Source organism: Mobula hypostoma, chromosome X1, assembly GCF_963921235.1.
Source record: "Mobula hypostoma chromosome X1, sMobHyp1.1, whole genome shotgun sequence".
Classification (NCBI taxonomy): Eukaryota; Metazoa; Chordata; class Chondrichthyes; order Myliobatiformes; family Myliobatidae; genus Mobula; species Mobula hypostoma.
In genome coordinates this window covers 22,682,664-22,702,556 of record NC_086128.1, presented here as the reverse complement: position 1 = coordinate 22,702,556, position 19,893 = coordinate 22,682,664, and the positions used below count along the sequence as shown (strand labels likewise).

The 19,893-nt window shown below is 41.7% G+C and overlaps 1 protein-coding gene across 2 annotated transcripts in view; it reads left to right on the top strand.

Annotated features, from left to right (window-relative positions):
- The window catches only part of pou6f1 (POU class 6 homeobox 1), a 96,585-nt gene that overhangs the window by 69,056 nt on the left and 7,636 nt on the right, over window positions 1-19,893 (top strand). For both annotated transcript variants that reach the window (XM_063037412.1, XM_063037413.1), the window contains exons 9-11: window positions 6,774-6,906; window positions 8,369-8,537; window positions 14,295-14,676. In XM_063037412.1, the coding sequence (XP_062893482.1) occupies window positions 6,774-6,906; window positions 8,369-8,537; window positions 14,295-14,676 (684 nt within the window). The remainder of the gene's footprint in view (window positions 1-6,773; window positions 6,907-8,368; window positions 8,538-14,294; window positions 14,677-19,893) is intronic.

Below are 19,893 nucleotides of genomic sequence, written 5' to 3'. Positions count from 1 at the left end.
CATGGATAATAGAAGAATGTGTGTGTGGGGGAAAATTGTCAACCTTCCAGGTGAAAACCCTGCATCTCTACTGAGTTCCCCCTGGAGATTGATTATTGCTCCAGAATATTTGTAGATTTGGTGTCATATTTGACCCTGAAACAAGCTTTAAGATCAAATATTCATATGATCAGGCACATGGGGAGATGCAAGGCTAAACTTGCATTTGTTTTCACTGCTTTTGGTTATAGTATGTTCACAAGTACAGCAAATGAAATGAGGGAATTAATTAGCATATTAATACAATGTCGCTATCACGGAGACCTGGTTGAAAGAAAGGCAAAACTGGCACATCAACATTCTGAGGTATAAAATGTTCAAGTGAGAAGGTAAATTGGTTTATTATTGTCACATGTACTGAGATACCGTGAAAAACAACCCTTTACTTTGCATGCTGTCGAAACAGATCATTTCTCTACAACAATGCATTGAGGAGGCACAGAATACAGATTACAGATACAAAGAAAGTGTAATGCAGGTAGACGATAAGGTGCAAGGCTATAATGAGGATAATTGTGAGATCAAGAGTACATCATATTGTACTAGGGGACTGTTTAATAGCCTTATAACAGTGGGATAGAAGTTGTCCGTGAGCCTGGTGATATATGCTTTCAGGCTTTTGTATCTTCTGTTCACTGGGAGAGGGGAGAAGAGAGAATGTCTGGGTTGGAGACATAGAAGAGAAATTGGCCTTGCAGCGTAGATTAAGGAGTCCATTACTGTAGTAAAAAGGAATAATGTGCTGGAAGCCTATTCAAATGATGCCATATAGAACAAAAAGTGGGTAGTCACTTTGCTGGGATTGTGCTACAGGCTTTCTAGTGGTCTATATGAGAGAGAGGAGCAGGATACTTGGGCAAATTACAGAGGAGTGTAAGAATATTAAGGTTATATTAGTGGGAGATGTCAATTTCCCCAATATGAACTGGAATTGCCTTAATGTGAAAGGCCTAGGGGAATGGAACTCTTAAAATGTGTCCAGGAGAGTTTTTTTGAGCCAGGACAGAGAGGGTCCTACCAGAGAAGGAGCAATATTGGACCTAATCTTAGGGAATTTAGTTGGGAAAGTGGCTAGATTGTCAGCAGGAGAGCGTTTTTTGTGGATAGTGACCATAATTCTGTATGTTTCAAGGTAATAATGAAGAAGGACGAGGGGTGACCAGAAATTAAGGTCTTGAAATAAGAAATGCTGATTTCAATTATCATACGGCAAGATCTAACAAAGATAGATGAGGAACAGTAGCTTGCTGGTCAGTCTGCATTATGAGATGTGGTTTACATGGACTCCAGTAAAGCTTTTGACAAGGTCCCACATGGGAGACTCCTGCAAAAAGTTAGAGCCCATGGGATCCAGAGCAACTTGGCAAATAGGAATCAAAATTAGTGAGGTAATGGGAGGAAAAGGGTTATGTTAGAGTGTTATTTTTGTATTTGGATACCTGTGACCAATGGTGTACCACAGGGATCACTACTTTTAATCATGTACATCAATTTGAATATGTTTGTAAGAGGTAATTAGTGAGGAAGTTAGTGTTAGGCTGCAGGATGATATTGATCAGTTGGTAAAATGGGCAAAACAAAGGCAAATTAAATTTAATCCTGATAAAGGTGTGGTGATGCACCTTGGGAGGACCAGTAAGGGTAGGATATATACAATGAATGGTATGGCCCTTGATAGTATTAGGGAATGAAGAGGCTTAGTGACTAAGTCCAAGGGTTCCTGGAGGTGGCACACAGGTAGATAAGGTGGTGAAGAAGGCATACAGGATCTTTAATACAAGAGATTCTGCAGATGCTGGAAATCCAGATTAACACACAAATATTGGAAGAACTCAGCAGGTCACGCAGCATCAATGGAAGGGAATAAAGAGTTGATGTTTCAGGCAACAACCCTTCAACAGGGCTGTATCTTTGCCTGCATTAGCGGAGGCATAGAATATAAGAGCAGGAAGGTTATGGTACAACTTTATAAAACACTGGTTAAGCCACAACTGGAGTATATTGTCATCACATTACGGGAAGGATGGGGTTATACTGGAGAGAGTGCAGAGGAGATACACCAGGATGTTGCTGGGATGGAGTTGTTTTCTTCTTTCATTTTACCTAGCAGTAGCTTTGCAATTCCTGCTGAAGATTTATTTAAATCTAGCTTTGTACCTTTGTCTCTCTAATTGCCAGGTGCCCAGTGAGCTGCTGGTCCTTAACATATCCACAATGCCCAAGCTCAGCTCACTTTTTATTTCTTGCCCGTAGAAAGAACAATTACACAGTCTGTTTCCACCCATGGATTGGCTGGTACAGATTGCCATCTACTGTCAGGGACTGATTATTACAAAGTCAGTCTGAGAAAATTTCTTTCATGCTGGAAACACACGCATTTCTTGTGCAGTGGACCTGTGCCTGTTTGTCTCTGACTTCTACATAGCTTGCAACACCTTGTCCATTTAAGTGTCTTCACTGTGCTGTGTTCATATTAGTGCACAACAATCAGGAATGAGTTCAGAAGGTCTGTGCAACAGCTGGCTGTATGTAACCTTTTACTTTTCAAAACTGTGCCTGCATCACGTAAAGTGGAGTTGCTCACTCCCAGCAACTACTGCCAGAAGGGATTGCATGGCCAAGGATACACGCAAAGAGGTCATGGCAATTGAGTGGACCTAGGAATATCACTGGGCTTGGGAGGAAGTTTAAAAGTTGCTGGGCGAAGACCCCTGATGGTGGAAGAAATTTAATACAGTGTCCTGTTTAGTGTGTGATGATCATTGACCCCATCAACAAAATTTATCAACTAGCAACTGCTGAATTACAATCAAGCACTATCAAACACCATCTTTCCAACACTCAATAAATCAGAATCAGGTTTATTATCACCGGCATGTGCCGTGGAATGTGTTAACTTAGCAGCAGCAGTTCAATGCAATACATAATATAGAAGAAAAAGAGTAATAAATAAATAAATCCATCAATCAATCAGTTACAGTATACATATATTGAATGGATTAAAAATCATGCAAAAACAGAAGTAATATATATTTTTAAAAAAGTGAGGCAGTGTTCATGGTTCAATGTCCATTTAGGAATCGGATGGCAGAGGGGAAGAAGCTGTTGCTGAATCGCTGAGTGTGTGCCTTCAGGCTTCTGTACCTCCTGATGGTAACAGTGAGAAAAGGGCATGCCCTGGGTGATGGGGGTCCTTAATAATGGACGCTGCCTTTCTGAGACCGCTCCCTGAAGATATCCTGGGTACTTTATAGGCTAGTACCCAAGATGGAGCCGACTAAATTTATGACCCTCTGCAGCTTCTTTCAGTCCTGTGCAGTAGCCCCCCCACCCCATACCAGACAGTGATGCAGCCTGTCAGAATGCTCCCCATGGTATAGAGGTTTTTGAGCGCTTTTGTTGACATATCAAATCTCTTCAAGCTCCTAATAAAGTATAGTCGCTGCCTTGCTTTCTTTATAACTACATCGATATGTTGGGACCAGGTTAGGTCCTCAGAGATCTTGACACCCAGGAACTTGAAGCTGCTCAGTCTCTCCACTTCTGATCTCTCTGTGAGGATTGGTGTGTGTTCCTTCATCTTACCCTTCCTGAAGTCTACAATCAGCTCTTTTGTCTTACTGACGTTGAGTGCCAGGTTGTTGCTGCAGCACCACTCCACTAGTTGGCATATCTCACTCCTGTACGCCCTCTCATCACCACCTGAGATTCTACCAACAATTGTATCATCAGCAAATTTATAGATGGTATTTGAGCTCTGCCTAGCCACACAGTCATGTGTATACAGGGAGTAGAGCAGTGGGCTAAGCATACATGCCTGAGGTGCACCAGTGTTGATCGTCAGCGAGGAGGAGATATTATCACCAATCTGCACAGATTGTGGTCTTCCGGTTAGGAAGTCGAGGATCCAGTTGCAGAGGGAGGTACAGAGGCCCAGGTTCTGTAACTTCTCAATCAGGATTGTGGGAATGATGGTATTAAATGCTGAGCTATAGTCAATGAACAGCATCCTGACGCAAGTATTTGTGGTGTCTAGGTGGTCTAAAGCCGTGTGGAGAGCCATTGAGATTGCGTCTGCCATTGACCTATTGTGACGATAGGCAAATTGCAATGGGTCCAGGTCCTTGCTAAGGCAGAATTTCAGTCTAGTCATGACCAACCTCTCAAAGCATTTCATCACTGTAGTTGTGAGTGTTACTGGGCAATAGTCAATAAGGCAGCTCACATTATTCTTCTTAAGTGCAGGTATAATTGTTGACTTTTGGGAACTTCTGCCCGTAGCAGTGAGAGGTTGAAAATGTCCTTGAATACTCCTGCCAGTTGGTTGGCACAAGGTATCATTTATAGTTCATATATCCCACTAATCGCCTACCCTTACTGCAACACCCTCAAGCAGTTCTTAAAAACAAACAGCAGGCATGCCACTCAGATGTATGTCAGTTAGTAAAGTGTTATTTTCCCATTTTGCAAGTGCAACCACAGACTGTAGCAGCATACTGGCAGGGACCGTACCATGTCCACAGACTCAGCTGGAATTGGTTTATTATTGTCACCTGTACCAATATACAGTGAAAAGCTTGTCTTACATTGATCAATTCATTACATGGTGCACTGGGGTAGTACAAGGTAAAACAATAACAGAGTGCAGAATGAAGTATAGTGCAGGCAGACAGTAAGGTGCAAGGTCACAATGAGTTAGGTTGTGAGGTCAGGAGTACAACTTATCGTGCTAAATCGGATTGAGGAGAGGGTGCTGGCACTTGAGGGATTGGCTGCTGCACAGTATTTTGCTATTGAAGATTGGAAACGGCAGTTTTCTCAGACCCAAACTTTATCCTCACATCTGACATCCCTGCTTCCCCTCCTCCCACAATCTCTTCTGCTACATAAGATTCATTTGGGTTAAATACACCCCTTTAGTTTACCCCCCTCCCTTCACTATGATCACTCATGATTCCCTCATTTCAACTACTAAAGAAATCCGACTTGCACAGGCTCAAACTAAAGAGCCACCAGAAACTGAAGAAGACCCTGTCATTCGATGTAAAGTCTGCATTCAGCAGCCTGGATCATAGCACCTTGTTAGAGGGCAGTCTGAAAGAAGGATCCGTATGTCATGAGCCACCAAGTATGAGTGGACTGCAGCCAGGATGGAAGGAAAAGGCAACTTGTGGTCCATTTACTGAAAGGTATGGTTACTTATTAGTTCTGTTTCAGAAGAATCAAACTCTAACTGCATTAGGACAGATTATGGACCTTGGCTAATAAGTGCACACATAAGATATCTGGGACATTGGCAGCCTGCCTGCAAATCTGCATCAGGTATCAAAGAGCATGGAAATGTCAAGCTCCAATCTTGCACATACTTTGCATGGACCTTGTGTCCCTTTGCTCCTAGTATGGAAATAGTGGCCAGCTTCACATCAATACTTGCACTAGTAGACCCCCAGCCACCATGCAGTGCCTGTTTGCCGTTGGCTCAGCTTGCAATGCAGCACTTTGCAACTTCACCCAACAAACAAGAACGCGGCTGAATTCCAACACTGGAAGAGGTTTGGCGGTGTCTTGGCATTCCAGCAGTCTGTCGCCTAGCAGGTTACTAGGATTTCTGTTGCTCTGGCCTGGGTAAATGGTAGCAGTTCTGTGGAGTGCAAATTGGTTGCCCTCTCTCAAGGTGACACTACCTGCCATTCCAACAGTGCCCCCTCTACTTTCTATCAGCCCAGTCTGGTGCCCCTCACAATGTAATGGTTTAGCTGGCATCCTGGCCATTTGTCCCCTGCGTTGTTGATGGTCATCCTACATGGGTTTCTGCAGGCAAGCCCCATTGCAAGTGACCAGGCATCAGCTTCACCACAACACAGCTGAGAGTTTATTGAGCAGGTAAATGCATGTGAAAGGTGGCTTGAAATTGGCCAGACCTTTGGGCTTGAAGAGCCACTCTCAGCTTGGAGCAGAAAACTGTGGGCCAGAAGTGTTGTAAGTATGGGTAGTCCTGTAATTCAAATTGTTTGCATAGCACAGATTGGATACAATGTGACTGGTGAATTGGAGAACACTTAGTATTACACGGCCCTAAACCACTTTTTCCCATTGTCACAATTGTTCTCATAATGTGATTTCCGGTACAAGAAATTGCAGAGAGTTGTGGACACTACCCAGTCTACCAGCAAAATCAGCTTCTCTTCCAAGGACTCTGTCTACACTTCCTGCTGCCTTTGGAAAGCAGCCTTCATAATGAAGGACTCCTCTCATCCCCATCATTCTCTTTTCTCCCCAACTCCTGTCAGGCAGAAGAGACAAAAGCTTGAGAATACATACCACCACACACAATGGACAGCTTCTATCCCACTGTCAACTGAGTTTTGAATGGACCTCTCGTATGTCAAAGATGAATTCTTGATTTCTCAATCTTCCTCGTCATGGCCCTTGCACTTAATTTTCTTGCACTCTTCTAATCCTTGTGCAGCATAATATAGGTACAGGAACCTTGAATAAATACTTTTTGAAACATTCCTGCAGTTTAATGACTATCAGAACATACTGAAATCTAAATATTCCTGCCTGTGGTATATATAAAAATAACTAAAGTGCCTAGTGCCAGTGTGAGTGAATTTTCTTGGGTGAAAACTTGAGGGTAATGAATTAGAGCACCTCTGACACTGGGCCAATGTGTTCTAGATGGAAATCACAGTAAGCATTTCTGAACTTTATCTGCTATTTTTTTCTTCAAGGTACAAGCTTTGCAGACAATAACTACTGTCACACAATCCAGTGTGACACCAACCACATCTTCTGCACAGACTGAACCCCCTGCTACATCAAGCAACACTCCTTCCAGTGCTAGTGTTGGACAACTTGTCAACAGTACGTATTAGACAAAATAAATCAAAATCATCTGGTACTAAGTGTGCACAGTTGTTTCATTAATTAATTAGTAATTCACAAGTTATCTTTTTATTTATAGTGAGCATCTATATACCAATAATTATAGTTATTTAGATCTTCTAAAGTCTTATATGCATTGTTAGGTATGGCACAATATTTTTGCACATGAGCAGATGATTTGACCTAGTAGGTTGAGTGCTCCAGGTGAGCCTTCTCCCGATCCCCTCCACATAAATCAATAAATATGTCCTGATTCTTTCTCAGTCATGAGCTCCCCCTTGAATAAATTTTTACTATTCGTCTTAACAAATCCAGGAACTAGATCCGCATTCTAGCTGCATTCAGTCTAAGAAGCTTCTTCTGAATTCCCTATTTGGATTTATTAGTAACCATCCCAGAACTGTTCAGAGTGTCCCAAGCATTATCCAACCAAGTTGTTTCACTGGTTTAAAGTAACTTCTCTGCTTTTCAATTGTCAAGAAATAAGCCTTCCTTATTAAGCTTTCCTTGCTATTTTTTAATGGCCTTTTGGCTTACCGTGTCTATGCTACCCATTGCACCTATCTACATGAATCAAGGTCAAAGATGAGTTTATTGTCATATGCAAAAGTACATGTATGTACATGTAATGTAATCTCATTTGCCCCTAGTATGTCTGTAACTGTTTATGCTTTGGCAGTTTAAGTACTTGTCTGGATGCTTCTTAAATGTCAAGAGAGCCTCCACATTCACCTGCTATGTCCAACCACACCCTGTGCATTGAAAATGCTCCTCATATTCCCTCTAAGCCTCCTATCCCTCACCTTAAGCCTCTATTCAAGACACCCCACCATGCAGAATTTCATAGTAATACAGAGTCTCCACAAACACTAACTCCTGATGGTTCCTGATACAGCCTTGATGCTCAATACATGATCTGAGGAGGGTAATGGTTCAGTTTCCACCAGAGACCAGACTTTAAATTTCTAGCAAAGAATTTGGCTGGGTCCAAACAAGATCAAAAGAAGAATCTCAGTTATGGAGCTATTTTATTTTCTTTCTCACAATGGAATCCCATCTGGAATATTTTCTCAACCAATATCACTGAAGACAAATCATCTGGTCGTAGAGTTAACAGCAGAGAAACTGGCCCTTTGGCCCACTGTGTCCACCAAACTCATTTACCAGTAGATTGTCCACAACCTTCCATGCCTTGGCTATCCAAGTGCTTGTCCAGATACTATTTGAATGTTGTAGGAGTCTCTGCCTCCACCACCCCTTCAGGCAGTCCTTCTATCATTGCTGATTGTGGTAGCTGGGCGTGTACAAATTTGCTGCTACATTTTCTACGTTATAACAGGGACTATACTTAAGTTACTCATTGACTATAAAACATTTTGCCACACTGTGGACTTGAAAAAAGTGCTGCATAAATGCAAGTTCTTTTTTTCTGTTATTTTAGAGCCTCAAAATGCACCCACTGAGATTGACGGAATAAATCTTGAAGAAATACGTGAATTTGCCAAGAATTTTAAGATCCGTCGACTATCTCTTGGGCTGACACAGACACAGGTTGGACAGGCATTAAGTGCAGCGGAGGGGCCAGCCTACAGCCAGTCAGCCATTTGCAGGTAACAGAACACCACAGCACAGTACAGGCCCTTCGGCCCACAATGTTGTGCCAACCTTTTGACCTAGTCCAAGATCAATCTAACCCTTCCCTCCCACATAGCCCTTCATTTTTTTCTTTCATCCATGTTCCTCTGTAAGACTCTATTAAATGTCCCTACTGTATCTGCCTTGACCACCACCTTGGCAGCACATTCCACATACTCACCACTCTCTGTGTTAAAAAAAAACTTACCTCTGATATCCTCTGTCATACTTTCCTCGAATCACCGTAAAATTATGCACCCCTTGTATTAGCCACTCAGCTCAAAATAATATCTAACATGAGAAACAAAGATATCTATTGCAAGGATAAAATAAAAACATTGAAAATCTGGAAATTCTAAATTAAAAACAGAAAGGGCTGAAAATACATGACAAGCTAGAAATCATTTAAAAGCAAAATTATAGGATTTTTTTTTCCATTGGATGTTTTCATCAGAGCTGGATGCTTCTCTGTACTAAACTGCTACTTCAACCTAGCCTCTAGCCATAGAAAGCCATACAAAGCTGTACAGATCAGCAAGGTTTCCAGCCTATTTGATTTGATTTAGTTTTATTCTTCTTGAGCAGTAATTCAGGATTAAGGATGAGTTACTTCCGCTCCAGTCCTGGGGTAACTGATGAGTCTTGTGGGCTCTTCCATAGATTGGGCAGGAGGTGTGTGATGTGGTGCTTGGGTAATTTGTGAGGTGGTGCACTCCTTCCACCACTTACACAGGGTCTGAATGTGCTGTTGATGCACTGACTGAACATTCCCAATCCTATTCTGAACACTCCTCATTTGGAATGGTCGTGGGCCAAAGGTTACCATGAGTCAAAGAGTACGGTGTATTTCTTAAAGGAGGCATTAAACACATCCTTGAACCTTTCCCTTTGTCCACCTGCTGATCTCTTCCCATGACAGAGCTCTCTTCTCCCCTGTTCCATGAGGCAGAAGATACAAAGACCTGAAAGTACGTACCACCAGGCTCAAGGATAACTCTGATCCCACTGTTATAAGGCTATTGAACAACCTTACATCTTATTGTCTACCTGCACTGCATTTTCTCCGTAACTGTAACACTTTATTCTGCATTCTGTTATTCTTTTCCTTTGTGCACCTCAATGCACTGTTGTAATGAAATGATTTGTGTCAACGGCACAGACAGCACTGAAGGTCATTGAACCCAGGTTACTGAAGCTGTGAGACAACAGCTCTAAGAGTTGAATCATTGTATGATCTAACAAATTGGATGTCTAAGAATGACATAAGTCACCCGCGGCTAGCATTCTGCTATTGTCCTTGCTGATACCTGTCAGCCAACTCGCTCAGATTGCATTAGCGCATGACAAAGCTGAGTCTAGAACTCCACAGGGTCATCTTATAGGGCCATCTGCAATCCTACCACTGCAAGCATGCAAACTAACACCAGCTTAGTTGCAACACTGAGTACCTGCAGTAGGAAGGACAAGGCTGTTTATATTCATAGTCATAGTCATAGTCATACTTTATCCTCGTGTATGTTCTGTCAGTAAATACGATCATGGTCTGTGACATAGCTCCATATTCATAAACCTTAATACCTTTGATTTTAAAAATCTATTAATGGTTTGAAAGCAAGATAGTGTATGATTTAGAGGGGACCCTGTGTAGCTATGCAGTTGCTGTTTTTGTTCACCTGGGTGGTAAAAATCTTGGGTTATCCAGATGCTCTCAAGGAAACCTTGCTGAGTTGCTGCCTTGGAAATTAGTCGCACATAAATTGGACATTTGGGGAGTGAAACCCCTTACAGTTCTTTATGATGTTGCATCATTTATTGAAGGCCTTAATGCATTCTGGGTGCAATCTATTATCTCTTACACAATTGAGAAGTCTGCAATGTCAGCTAAATGCTGTGTCCAAGCTACCTGTTGCCTCAACCTAAGTAGAGTGGACCTATCCTTCCTGATGCATCAGTGGGAAGTGTATTGAGAGATACCTTAATGTCCGTAGATCCAGCCTGACAAAAATCTAAGGCAAAAATACTTAGAACCACAGACTGAGGAATCCACGCACAGCTTTGTGGCCATAGCCCAGGCATTCAGCATATCTCAGTCATTACCTTGGAAAACCTAAATCTACTCAGACGTTGCTTCAAAGACAACTGCATGTGTAAGATATGCCCTCTGAAATATTTCACCATAATAGGCTCTCCTGACCAGAACTCTTCCACTCCTGCCATTTCTGGCAGTCTTCAAGTCTACCCCTCTTCCCTATCCTGCTGGAAGTCCAGTGGCACAGCCATAAAGTTCCTATTTTTCCTGGCCATAGCAATCACTTCAGATTCCAGCTGACCCTGAGTCACAGCATTCAGCAGGAATTTCACTTACTCCAATGATTTACTCAATGTATTTCTGTCAAACGTCCTGATCAATTACCAACAAACCTCCAAGTTATTGGGAATCCCTTTAAATAACACAGTTGAGGAGGTGTGGTTTCTTCTGAGAGATGAGCACCATTTTGTTTGTTGGTGATTAACACAGCCCAATATTGCAACCCTATCATCAAATCAGTGTTGTAGTGTTGCAAGGGGACTGATGTCATTGACTGCCTTCTCAACATATTTCCAGCCTGGATACATGACAGACATCTATCCTGACTGGTTGTTGCATCATGATCTGGTATGGCAATTCCAATGCACAGAAATACAAGAAGTTTCAGAGAGCTGTATTCGGCCCGGTCCATCACAGTACAGCCCTCCCCACCATCAGTCCTATCAACAGGAGGCATGGCCTTAAGAAGGCAACATCTGTCATCAAAGATCCCCACTATCTGGTTCATGGCCTCTTCTCACGACAACCAGTACAGAAGCCTGAAGTCCCACACCACCAAGTTCAGGAACAGCTACTTTCCAATGGTTCCATTAGGTTCTTGAACCGACCTGCACATCCCTAACCCTATGTCAGCAATGGAACATTATGGATCTCCTCTTGCACTACCAAGTCTCTGATTGTGTCTTTATTTTTGCACTAAATTCTTGTTTTGCAGTCTATTTTTCTCTACCACTGTCTTCGCTGCCCTGTATAATTTGTGTATAATTCATGTTCTGTGTGTTACCTATGTGTCTGTGATGCTGCAAGCAGGATTTTCACTGTGCCTGTACCTCACCACACTTGAGCACATGGCAATAAACTTGACTTGAATTGATACTGCCCAATTTTAATAGCACTAAAAAATATGTTGATGTTGGCATTAAAATTACTTTGCTATTTGAAACCTGACAGCTTTAGTAGAGAAGTATCAGTTTCTGCTCTTCTTTCCTTAAATGGAAAGAGGTAAATGGAATAGTAAATCTATTTTGTGGCTGGTGATTTATAATTTTTGCGCCATTACTGAAACGAATCACAAAATATTTGGCTTTATTGTGTTCAGTCATAGTCATAGTCATACTTTATTGATCCCGGGAGAAATTGGTTTTTGTTACAGTTGCACCATAAATAATTAAACAGCAATAAAACCATAAATAGTTAAATAGCAATATGTAAATTATGCCAGGAAATAAGTCCAGGACCAACCTATTGGCTCAGGGTGTCTGACCCTCCAAGGGAGAATTATAAAGTTTGATGGCCCCAGGCAGGAATGACTTCCTATGACGCTCTGTGTTGCATCTTGGTGGAATGAGTCTCTGGCTGAATGTACTCCTGTGCCCACCCAGTACATTATGTAGTGGATGGGAGACATTGTCCAAGATGGCATGCAACTTAGACAGCATCCTCTTTTCAGACACCACCGCGAGAGAGTCCAGTTCCATCCCCACAACATCACCGGCCTTACGAATAAGTTTGTTGATTCTGTTGGTGTCTGCTACCCTCAGCCTGCTGCCCCAGCACACAACAGCAAACATGATCGCACTGGCCACCACAGACTCGTAGAACATCCTCAGCATCATCCGGCAGACGTTAAAGGACCTCAGTCTCCTCAGGAAATAGAGTCAGCTCTGACCCTTCTTGTAGACAGCCTCAGTGTTCTTAGACCAGTCCAGTTTATTGTCAATTCGTATCCCCAGGTATTTGTAATCCTCCACCATGTCCACACTGACCCCCTGGATGGAAACAGGGGTCACCGGTACCTTAGCTCTCCTCCTTCCTTTTTGTAGAACCTGTTTGTAAAATAATCAAGTTAGATTTGGAGGGAATCTGAAATGGACGACTATAATTATCAAGCTAAATATACAATACTTTATGTAGCATTAAATAGATATATAGTGTGGAAACAGGCCATTTGGCCCAACCAAATGCTGACACTTATGCTGTACTCATGACTTTCCTTTGCTCAGTATCTCAAAGTTGAAAGTTCAAAGTATATTTATTATCAAAGTACGTATACATTGCACAACCTTGAGATTCGTCCGCTTACAGGCAGCCACGAAACAAAGAAACTCAAAAGAACCCATATAAAAAAAGAAGACCGTCAAACATCCAATGTGCAAAGAGGAAAAAAAAACACATTGTGCTCATAAAAAATAAAAGAACCCACATATAAAAAAAAGACCGTCAAACACCCAATGTGCAGAAAGAGAAAAAAAAACACAAGGAAATAGCACTCTGAACTGGAGTCTGCAAGGGAGTCCAGCATAGTACAGTGCAGAACTGAGTAAACCTCATGGAGCAGCGATCTGAACCAGCTCATCCCTTGCCTCGGGCCCAGACACCCTGACCCTGGTGATAAAAGGACCTTGATTGCCTCTTTGTGCATTATCACCAAAGTTCTGATGCGATTGGCATGCCATTGAACATCTAATGGTTAGTTGTTCACAAACCTGTTTAGTGTGAGTGTTAGAGTTTCTGTGTGCACTGCTCATCTGCTTGAACGGTGCACGTGCACCATTGCCAATATAGCACAGTTGCAAATGTGAGGGTATCTGCTTGAAAATATGATATACTTTTGCAGTTTGACCCATTGGAAGAAGTGTATGAATACCAACATTAAGACCAATAGAACTAAAAGCAAAGAAATACCATTATTACTAAAGATTTGTGAAAACTTAAAAGAACAAAAAAGTAATACACAAAAGTAAGCCTACAACAGTTTATTTAATCTCACCTTTCTCTTTACATGAATTTTCACTTTTTAGTTGACATTCTGGTGGCACCAAATAGTTATTATATAAGCCACCTATCACGTCTCAGCCTCTGTCACTATCTTCAGCTTTCCCTCCTTCACTTGACTCCATCTGCCAGTCAATCTCTCCTCACCTGGATCCACCTATCACCTGCCAACTCTTGTCCCTCCACTTTCAGCAGCTTTTATTTGTTGTAGGTTCCAGCATCAACAGTCTTTTGTGTCTTCATTTATTTTATAAGACTGAGATTTGGATGCAGTGTTCTAGTAATAAAAGGACATTGAAGGCATTATTGGTGTACCCATTTTTTTGCATATTATCAAAAGTTCTGCTATAGAAAACTACATACCATCTAATTTGAGAGAATGAGCAGTTGGTACAAAGGACTAGCTTTTGCTATGTTTGCCTGTTGGCACAGAGCTACACAGAACATGTCCTCTGCTAGGCTGGAGTAACAAGAGGAAAATAAAATAACTTGGCCCCATCATTTAATTTCGCCAATGCTATTAGTCCACAACCTCCTGAGCACTAAACAGGTGATCAGGATGAAAAGGAACATTTAAGTGTTAAGTTTCTTTAGAGACAATTAGTAAGCTCTGCACCAACAATCATAGTGCTGTTTTGTATCCTGCTAGGTTTGAGAAATTGGATATCACTCCTAAAAGTGCACAGAAGATCAAACCAGTACTTGAAAGATGGCTAACTGAAGCAGAAGTGCGACATCGTGCTGGCATACAAAACCTCACCGAATTTGTTGGTAGTGAACCTTCAAAGAAACGTAAGCGGCGCACATCTTTCACACCACAGGCCCTGGAAATCCTAAATGTCCATTTTGAGAAGAACACCCACCCCACTGGTCAGGAAATGACAGAGATAGCTGAGCAGCTGAATTATGACCGAGAAGTGGTTAGAGTATGGTTCTGCAACAAGCGCCAGACTTTAAAGAACACCATCAAGAGATTGCAGCAGAATGACTCGACGGAATCAGGTTCAGTCGAACGATTATCAGATTCCAAAGTAAGCATTGCTGGAACGGGCTGATGTGCAGAGGATTCTTTCAGTGAGTTGTTGCAAAGTTTTTACAAATAGTACAATGAGGATCATTTACAGGGTAAGGGCAAAGCTGAGAACCACAGATTCCTGCCCCCATTCTCCCCACTAAAACATGCTTGAGTGTCGATGGAGCCATTATAACCTAGTTGTATGATAACAAAGAGTAGTGTATAAAATTCAGCAGAAGTCATTTTGTAGCTCCCAGATTCCCTTGGATCAAATGTCACAATTAGTTATAATGGCGCTCCTTCTGCATTTTGTTACTTTGACTTTGTGGTCATATCTGATTTACTATCAGTGAGAACATGCATCTATTAATACTACTTTTAGGGATAAATGCTGTATAAAATAGTACATAAGAGAATGTTAAATATTTTAATCCAACTTTCCCAAGGGCAGCAAGTTTACAGAAAGGTTTGATTCTTGCTGTGTCCCAAGTTATCTTATCACGACCAGGGGTGACACAGGTGTCTTGAGAATCCTTGAGTGAAAGCTGAGTGGGAAGGAAATGGATCTCAAATGAAGTTATCTGGGACTTCTGTTACTAAGGCATCATTATATGGACCATGACCCAGGTCCATTATGTGGACCTGGGTCATGCTGAATATATATGTGGCAGTCAGCTGTTAAGGGAACTAGGCCCACTTCTGGTCTTATAATCTACTGACATTCAGGCTTCGATTTTAAGCCCACCAAACAGGGTCAAGTGAGTGGAAATAGCAATCATGCCTCAAACCACGTTATTTTCAGTTACCACAATACAAACAGATGCAAGCATCAGGCAAGTAAGTCTCTTGCTGTGGTGAGATATGAGGTCCCTGCTTACCAGTAGATTGAGGTCCCATGATGGATGCAGTTTGGAATCTGATGTGATTTTAACTATACTGGAAGCTTCCCCCAGATTGGCAGGATCATTAAGGAAAGCTAGTCAAGGTTGACTGATAACCAGATTCCTAGAAGTAAAGGGGATGCAGTTTGAATAAAGCTGTGTCACACACTGCTGCTCTTTCTGTTCATTATGGTTTGGGATTCATTGTGATCACTGTTATCTTTAGACTTCATAGTTCTGTGCATCACACTACAGGAAGTATGTTCGCTTTCACTTATTATTTTTTTGGGATGTTGTCATCATTAGCTATCCCAGCATTTATTGCCCATCCCTAGCTGCCTTTGAGAAGGTAGGGTGAGCCCTTGAACCACTGCAGTCCTCTGGTGAAGGTGCTCCCATGGTGCTGTTGGGGGATGGGGGAGGGGGAGGCTCCAGGGTTTAGACCCACTAGTGATTTAATTCCAAGTCAGGATGGTGTACTTGAAAGGGAACCTGCAGGTGGTGGTGTTCCCATGTGCCTGCTGTATTTTGAAGAATATTTACCAAAGTATCAGTGAATCTCATCTTGGGTGTTGCAGTGGCCATGATTTATTGGCATGAAGAGGAGGAGATGGAGGAGGAAAAGGAACAGTAGCAGCAAAATCACAAAAGAACTATTTGATGTTCAACAAAAGAGGAAAAGTTAATCTAGAAGGCCCTTTCTATAAGAGGTCTCCAGAACAAGCTTCTGTGACCCATCTAAAGACCAGTGCCTTCTGTATGAGTATCTCATTTGAGCTATGAGACGCATTCAGAACTGGTTTACTGCCTTCAACAAGATGGCACTTCACTGTCCACTAGTTCTCTTAAGTCCATTTCTGTGTGATAGTATGCCCCAGGAAGAATGAGTTATGACAAGGAATCATCTTTGTCTGAGGCTTGTAATGTTCATCTGAGGTCCCTAAGGAAAAAAAGAAACCTGAAGATGCACTTGAGGTAACTAACATGTAAATGTTCACATGAAACAACTAACTAAGGCTGATATGTTGAAGAAGGCAGTCAGTTGTGTAATTTTTTAAAAGTATATCTAAATAGGAAGAGTGTAATAATCACAATTTGCTGGGCTACTCATTAGTGGCATGGCTAATGTCTTCTAATTCTCTTTAAATAACTTTTGTGTCCAAAGAATTCTCCCCTTTGGACTAATCTTTTCTTGCCCTGAATTAGGTATTTCATGTCTTTTGATCTCTTTAGCATTCACTACACCATTCTTAATCTCCTTCTTATGTACACCACTACTATCAATTAATAACTTTGAAATCTTATTAAGTAATTCAACAAATGAATTCCTACTCCTAGCATCACAATTATCCATAAGTAGTGCAATGTTTTTGATAAGTTGCAGTGAACAGATTTCCGCATTTCTAAAGACATCCTCTGCCTTATCCAAATCTAGCTGGAGGGATGGCACAGTTACCCTGATTGAACCAGACACCTCAGCACCACCGTCAGTGACAATCTCATCATTTTTTGTGACTTCCCCATTGTCCTCCCCATTCTCATCTTCACTGACATCCTTATCCTCATTGACAATTCTACCAAACAGCACCATTCGCCTTTTCATAATCCAGCGCACCTTATATCAGGTATCTGTTTGTTTGTCTTTGAGGCCATCTCCATAACTATCAACATATTAATATGTCATTGTCTGGCAGAATTCTGAACTTCCAACCATCCAAAGACATCTTTATTGGTCCAAACTGATGCCAATCTTCCATTCCTATTGTTGCCCTGTACCTCTCTTGAGACAAAGGCAAAGTTCTAAAAGTAGCATTTATTTTCCAGCCCTAATTGCCTTTGAAAAGGTGGGGGTAAGCTGCCTTCTTGATCTGCTACAATCCTTCTGGTGAAGGTGTTCCCACAGTGCTGCTGGGGGTGGGGGGCGGAGGGAGTTCCAGGTCTTAGACCTAGTGACAGTGAAGGAACAGAGACATATTTCCAAGTCAAAATGGTGTGTGACTTCAAGTTAAACTTGGAAGTGTTATTGTTCCTTTATGCCTGGTACCCTTGTCTTTTATTGGTTGCGGATTTGGGGCTTGGCATCACACAGTGATGCAGTATGGAAACAAACCTTTCAGGCAAACTTTTCAATGCTGACCAAGGGGCTTTGCTGAGTTCATCTTATTTGCCTGCAATAGGGCCATATCCCTCTAATCTTTTCCTTATAACTTTTTTGCTTTTATATTTTGTGTCCCACATCATAAAGACAAGTCGTTGTCTACCTTCTTTGGAAGTAATCCACAGTGTCCAGACCAATGCTTAACAATAGTCCACATAAACACAGTCTAGTCCCTCCATTTATCATATTACTTAGATGACAACATTCTTTCAGGAATATCCTCTCCAACTACTGTCTATCAATGTAACCCTTAAATGTATTCAACAACTGAGTATTCACTGTCCTCTGGGGCAAATGGCTTCAACAATTTATAACTACAAACATCTGTATCTGGGTAAAGATATTTCTCCTTAGGTTAAACTGTTATAACTGATGCTTTATCTTAAGACTATGCCTCTTGGCTTTCTTGTCATCTTCTCACCACCTCCTCTGTTAATTCATCTCAGAATCCTTTAAGGTGAAAAAGTGAGGTGGGCAGGTGCAGAAAGTGAGGGCAACAGGTGGTGCTGTTTACCATTCCAACTGATGTGGATATTAATCCAATGTTATGTTTTTTTTGTGAAATGTGCAGGGGGTATAGTAGAATGAAAGCAAACGAGCAATTCCTTAGTAAGAGTTGGGCAAGGAACGTTTCATCCCTCTTTCCACAGCATCCAGAATCTCAAAGTTGCACTCTTATGCTGAAAGCCTCTGCTATCTTTATCTGTGACTTCCTTGTACTGAGAAGGCTCTTCTTCCCACAGCAGCCAACAATGTACTGGAAGAACTCTGCACCTTCTGTGGAGAAAATGAATTGTCTGTGTTTCAGGCTGAAGCCTTGTCGACCAGCCTCAATGCAGGGTTTTGACTTAAAACATCAACAGTTCCTCCACCCCATCCCCATCTCCTCCCACAGATGCTGCCTGATCTGCTGAATTCTTCCAGCAGGTTCTGAGTTGCTCTAGATTCCAGCATCTACAGTTTCTTGTGTCTCTCTTCTTCCCATATATGAGCAGCAACAAATCCTTCCTGGCCCTCACTTCATCTAGGATGACCAGCGGCATTACTAATTTCTCCATTTTCTTTGCAGTTGCTGAATAATTTTCTCTCAGTGTTACTTGCAGAGCTGGAGTTAGCCTTTAATATAATGACCAGGAAATTGGTCTGTTAGCTTCTAATGCATAGAGCAACGTCCTTAAGCATATATAAGACCACAAGATGTAGGAGCAGAGTTAGGCCATTTGGCCCATCAAGTCTGCTCTGCCATTTCATAATAGACAATCCATTTTTCCTCTCAGCCCCAACCTCCTGCCTTCTCCCCGTACCCCTTCATGTCCTGACTAATCAAGAATCTATCAACCTCTCCCTTAAATATACATAAAGACTTGGCCTTCACAGCTGCCTGTGGTATTGAATTCCACAGATCATTACTAGTGCCTCCATGATCCCTTCAGCCACCTCTTTCAGAACCCTGGGATGTACTCCATCTGGTCCTGGTGACTTACCTACCTTCAGACCTTTCAGTTTCCCAAGAACCTTCTCTCTAGCTATGGTAACCTCATGACCCCTGACTCCTGGAATTTCCACCATACACAGTGAAGACTGATGCTTATTCTTATTCAGTTCATCCGCTATTTCATTGTCCCTCATTACTACCTCTCCAGCATCATTTTCCAGCGGTCCGATATCTACTCTCACTTCTCTTTTACACTTTATGTATCTGAAGAAACTTTTGGTATCCTCTTTAATATTATTGGCTAGCTTACTTTCATATTCCATCTTTACCTTCTTAATGACCTTTTAGTTGCCTTGTCATGTATCTGCTTATTTCCTTCACTGTTCTGAGATGTTGCACTTGCTTATGAACTCTCACAGGCCCAACCCAGAGCAGAAACTCATTCACTACAATCTGTTGCTCAATACTTGGGCTGTAAAATTTTAGACTCACTGCAGTGGATTTTGGCATTGGTATGTGAGGTATTCTATAACTTGGCAACCTGTCCATTTCTTAGATTTTTATTTGCATTGCCTTTAATGTCAAGCTACTATCACCTAATTTTTAATATCACACTAAGACAAGATCTACCCGCTATCCTTCTTTGGTAAAGAAACAAATTGAGAAACTTTGGAAACACTTTCAATATGTGCAGTTGTTTTTCTGTGGTGGTAATAGGTAGAGGATGGATCCCTTAACATTGAACCTTTTATTGTTTCT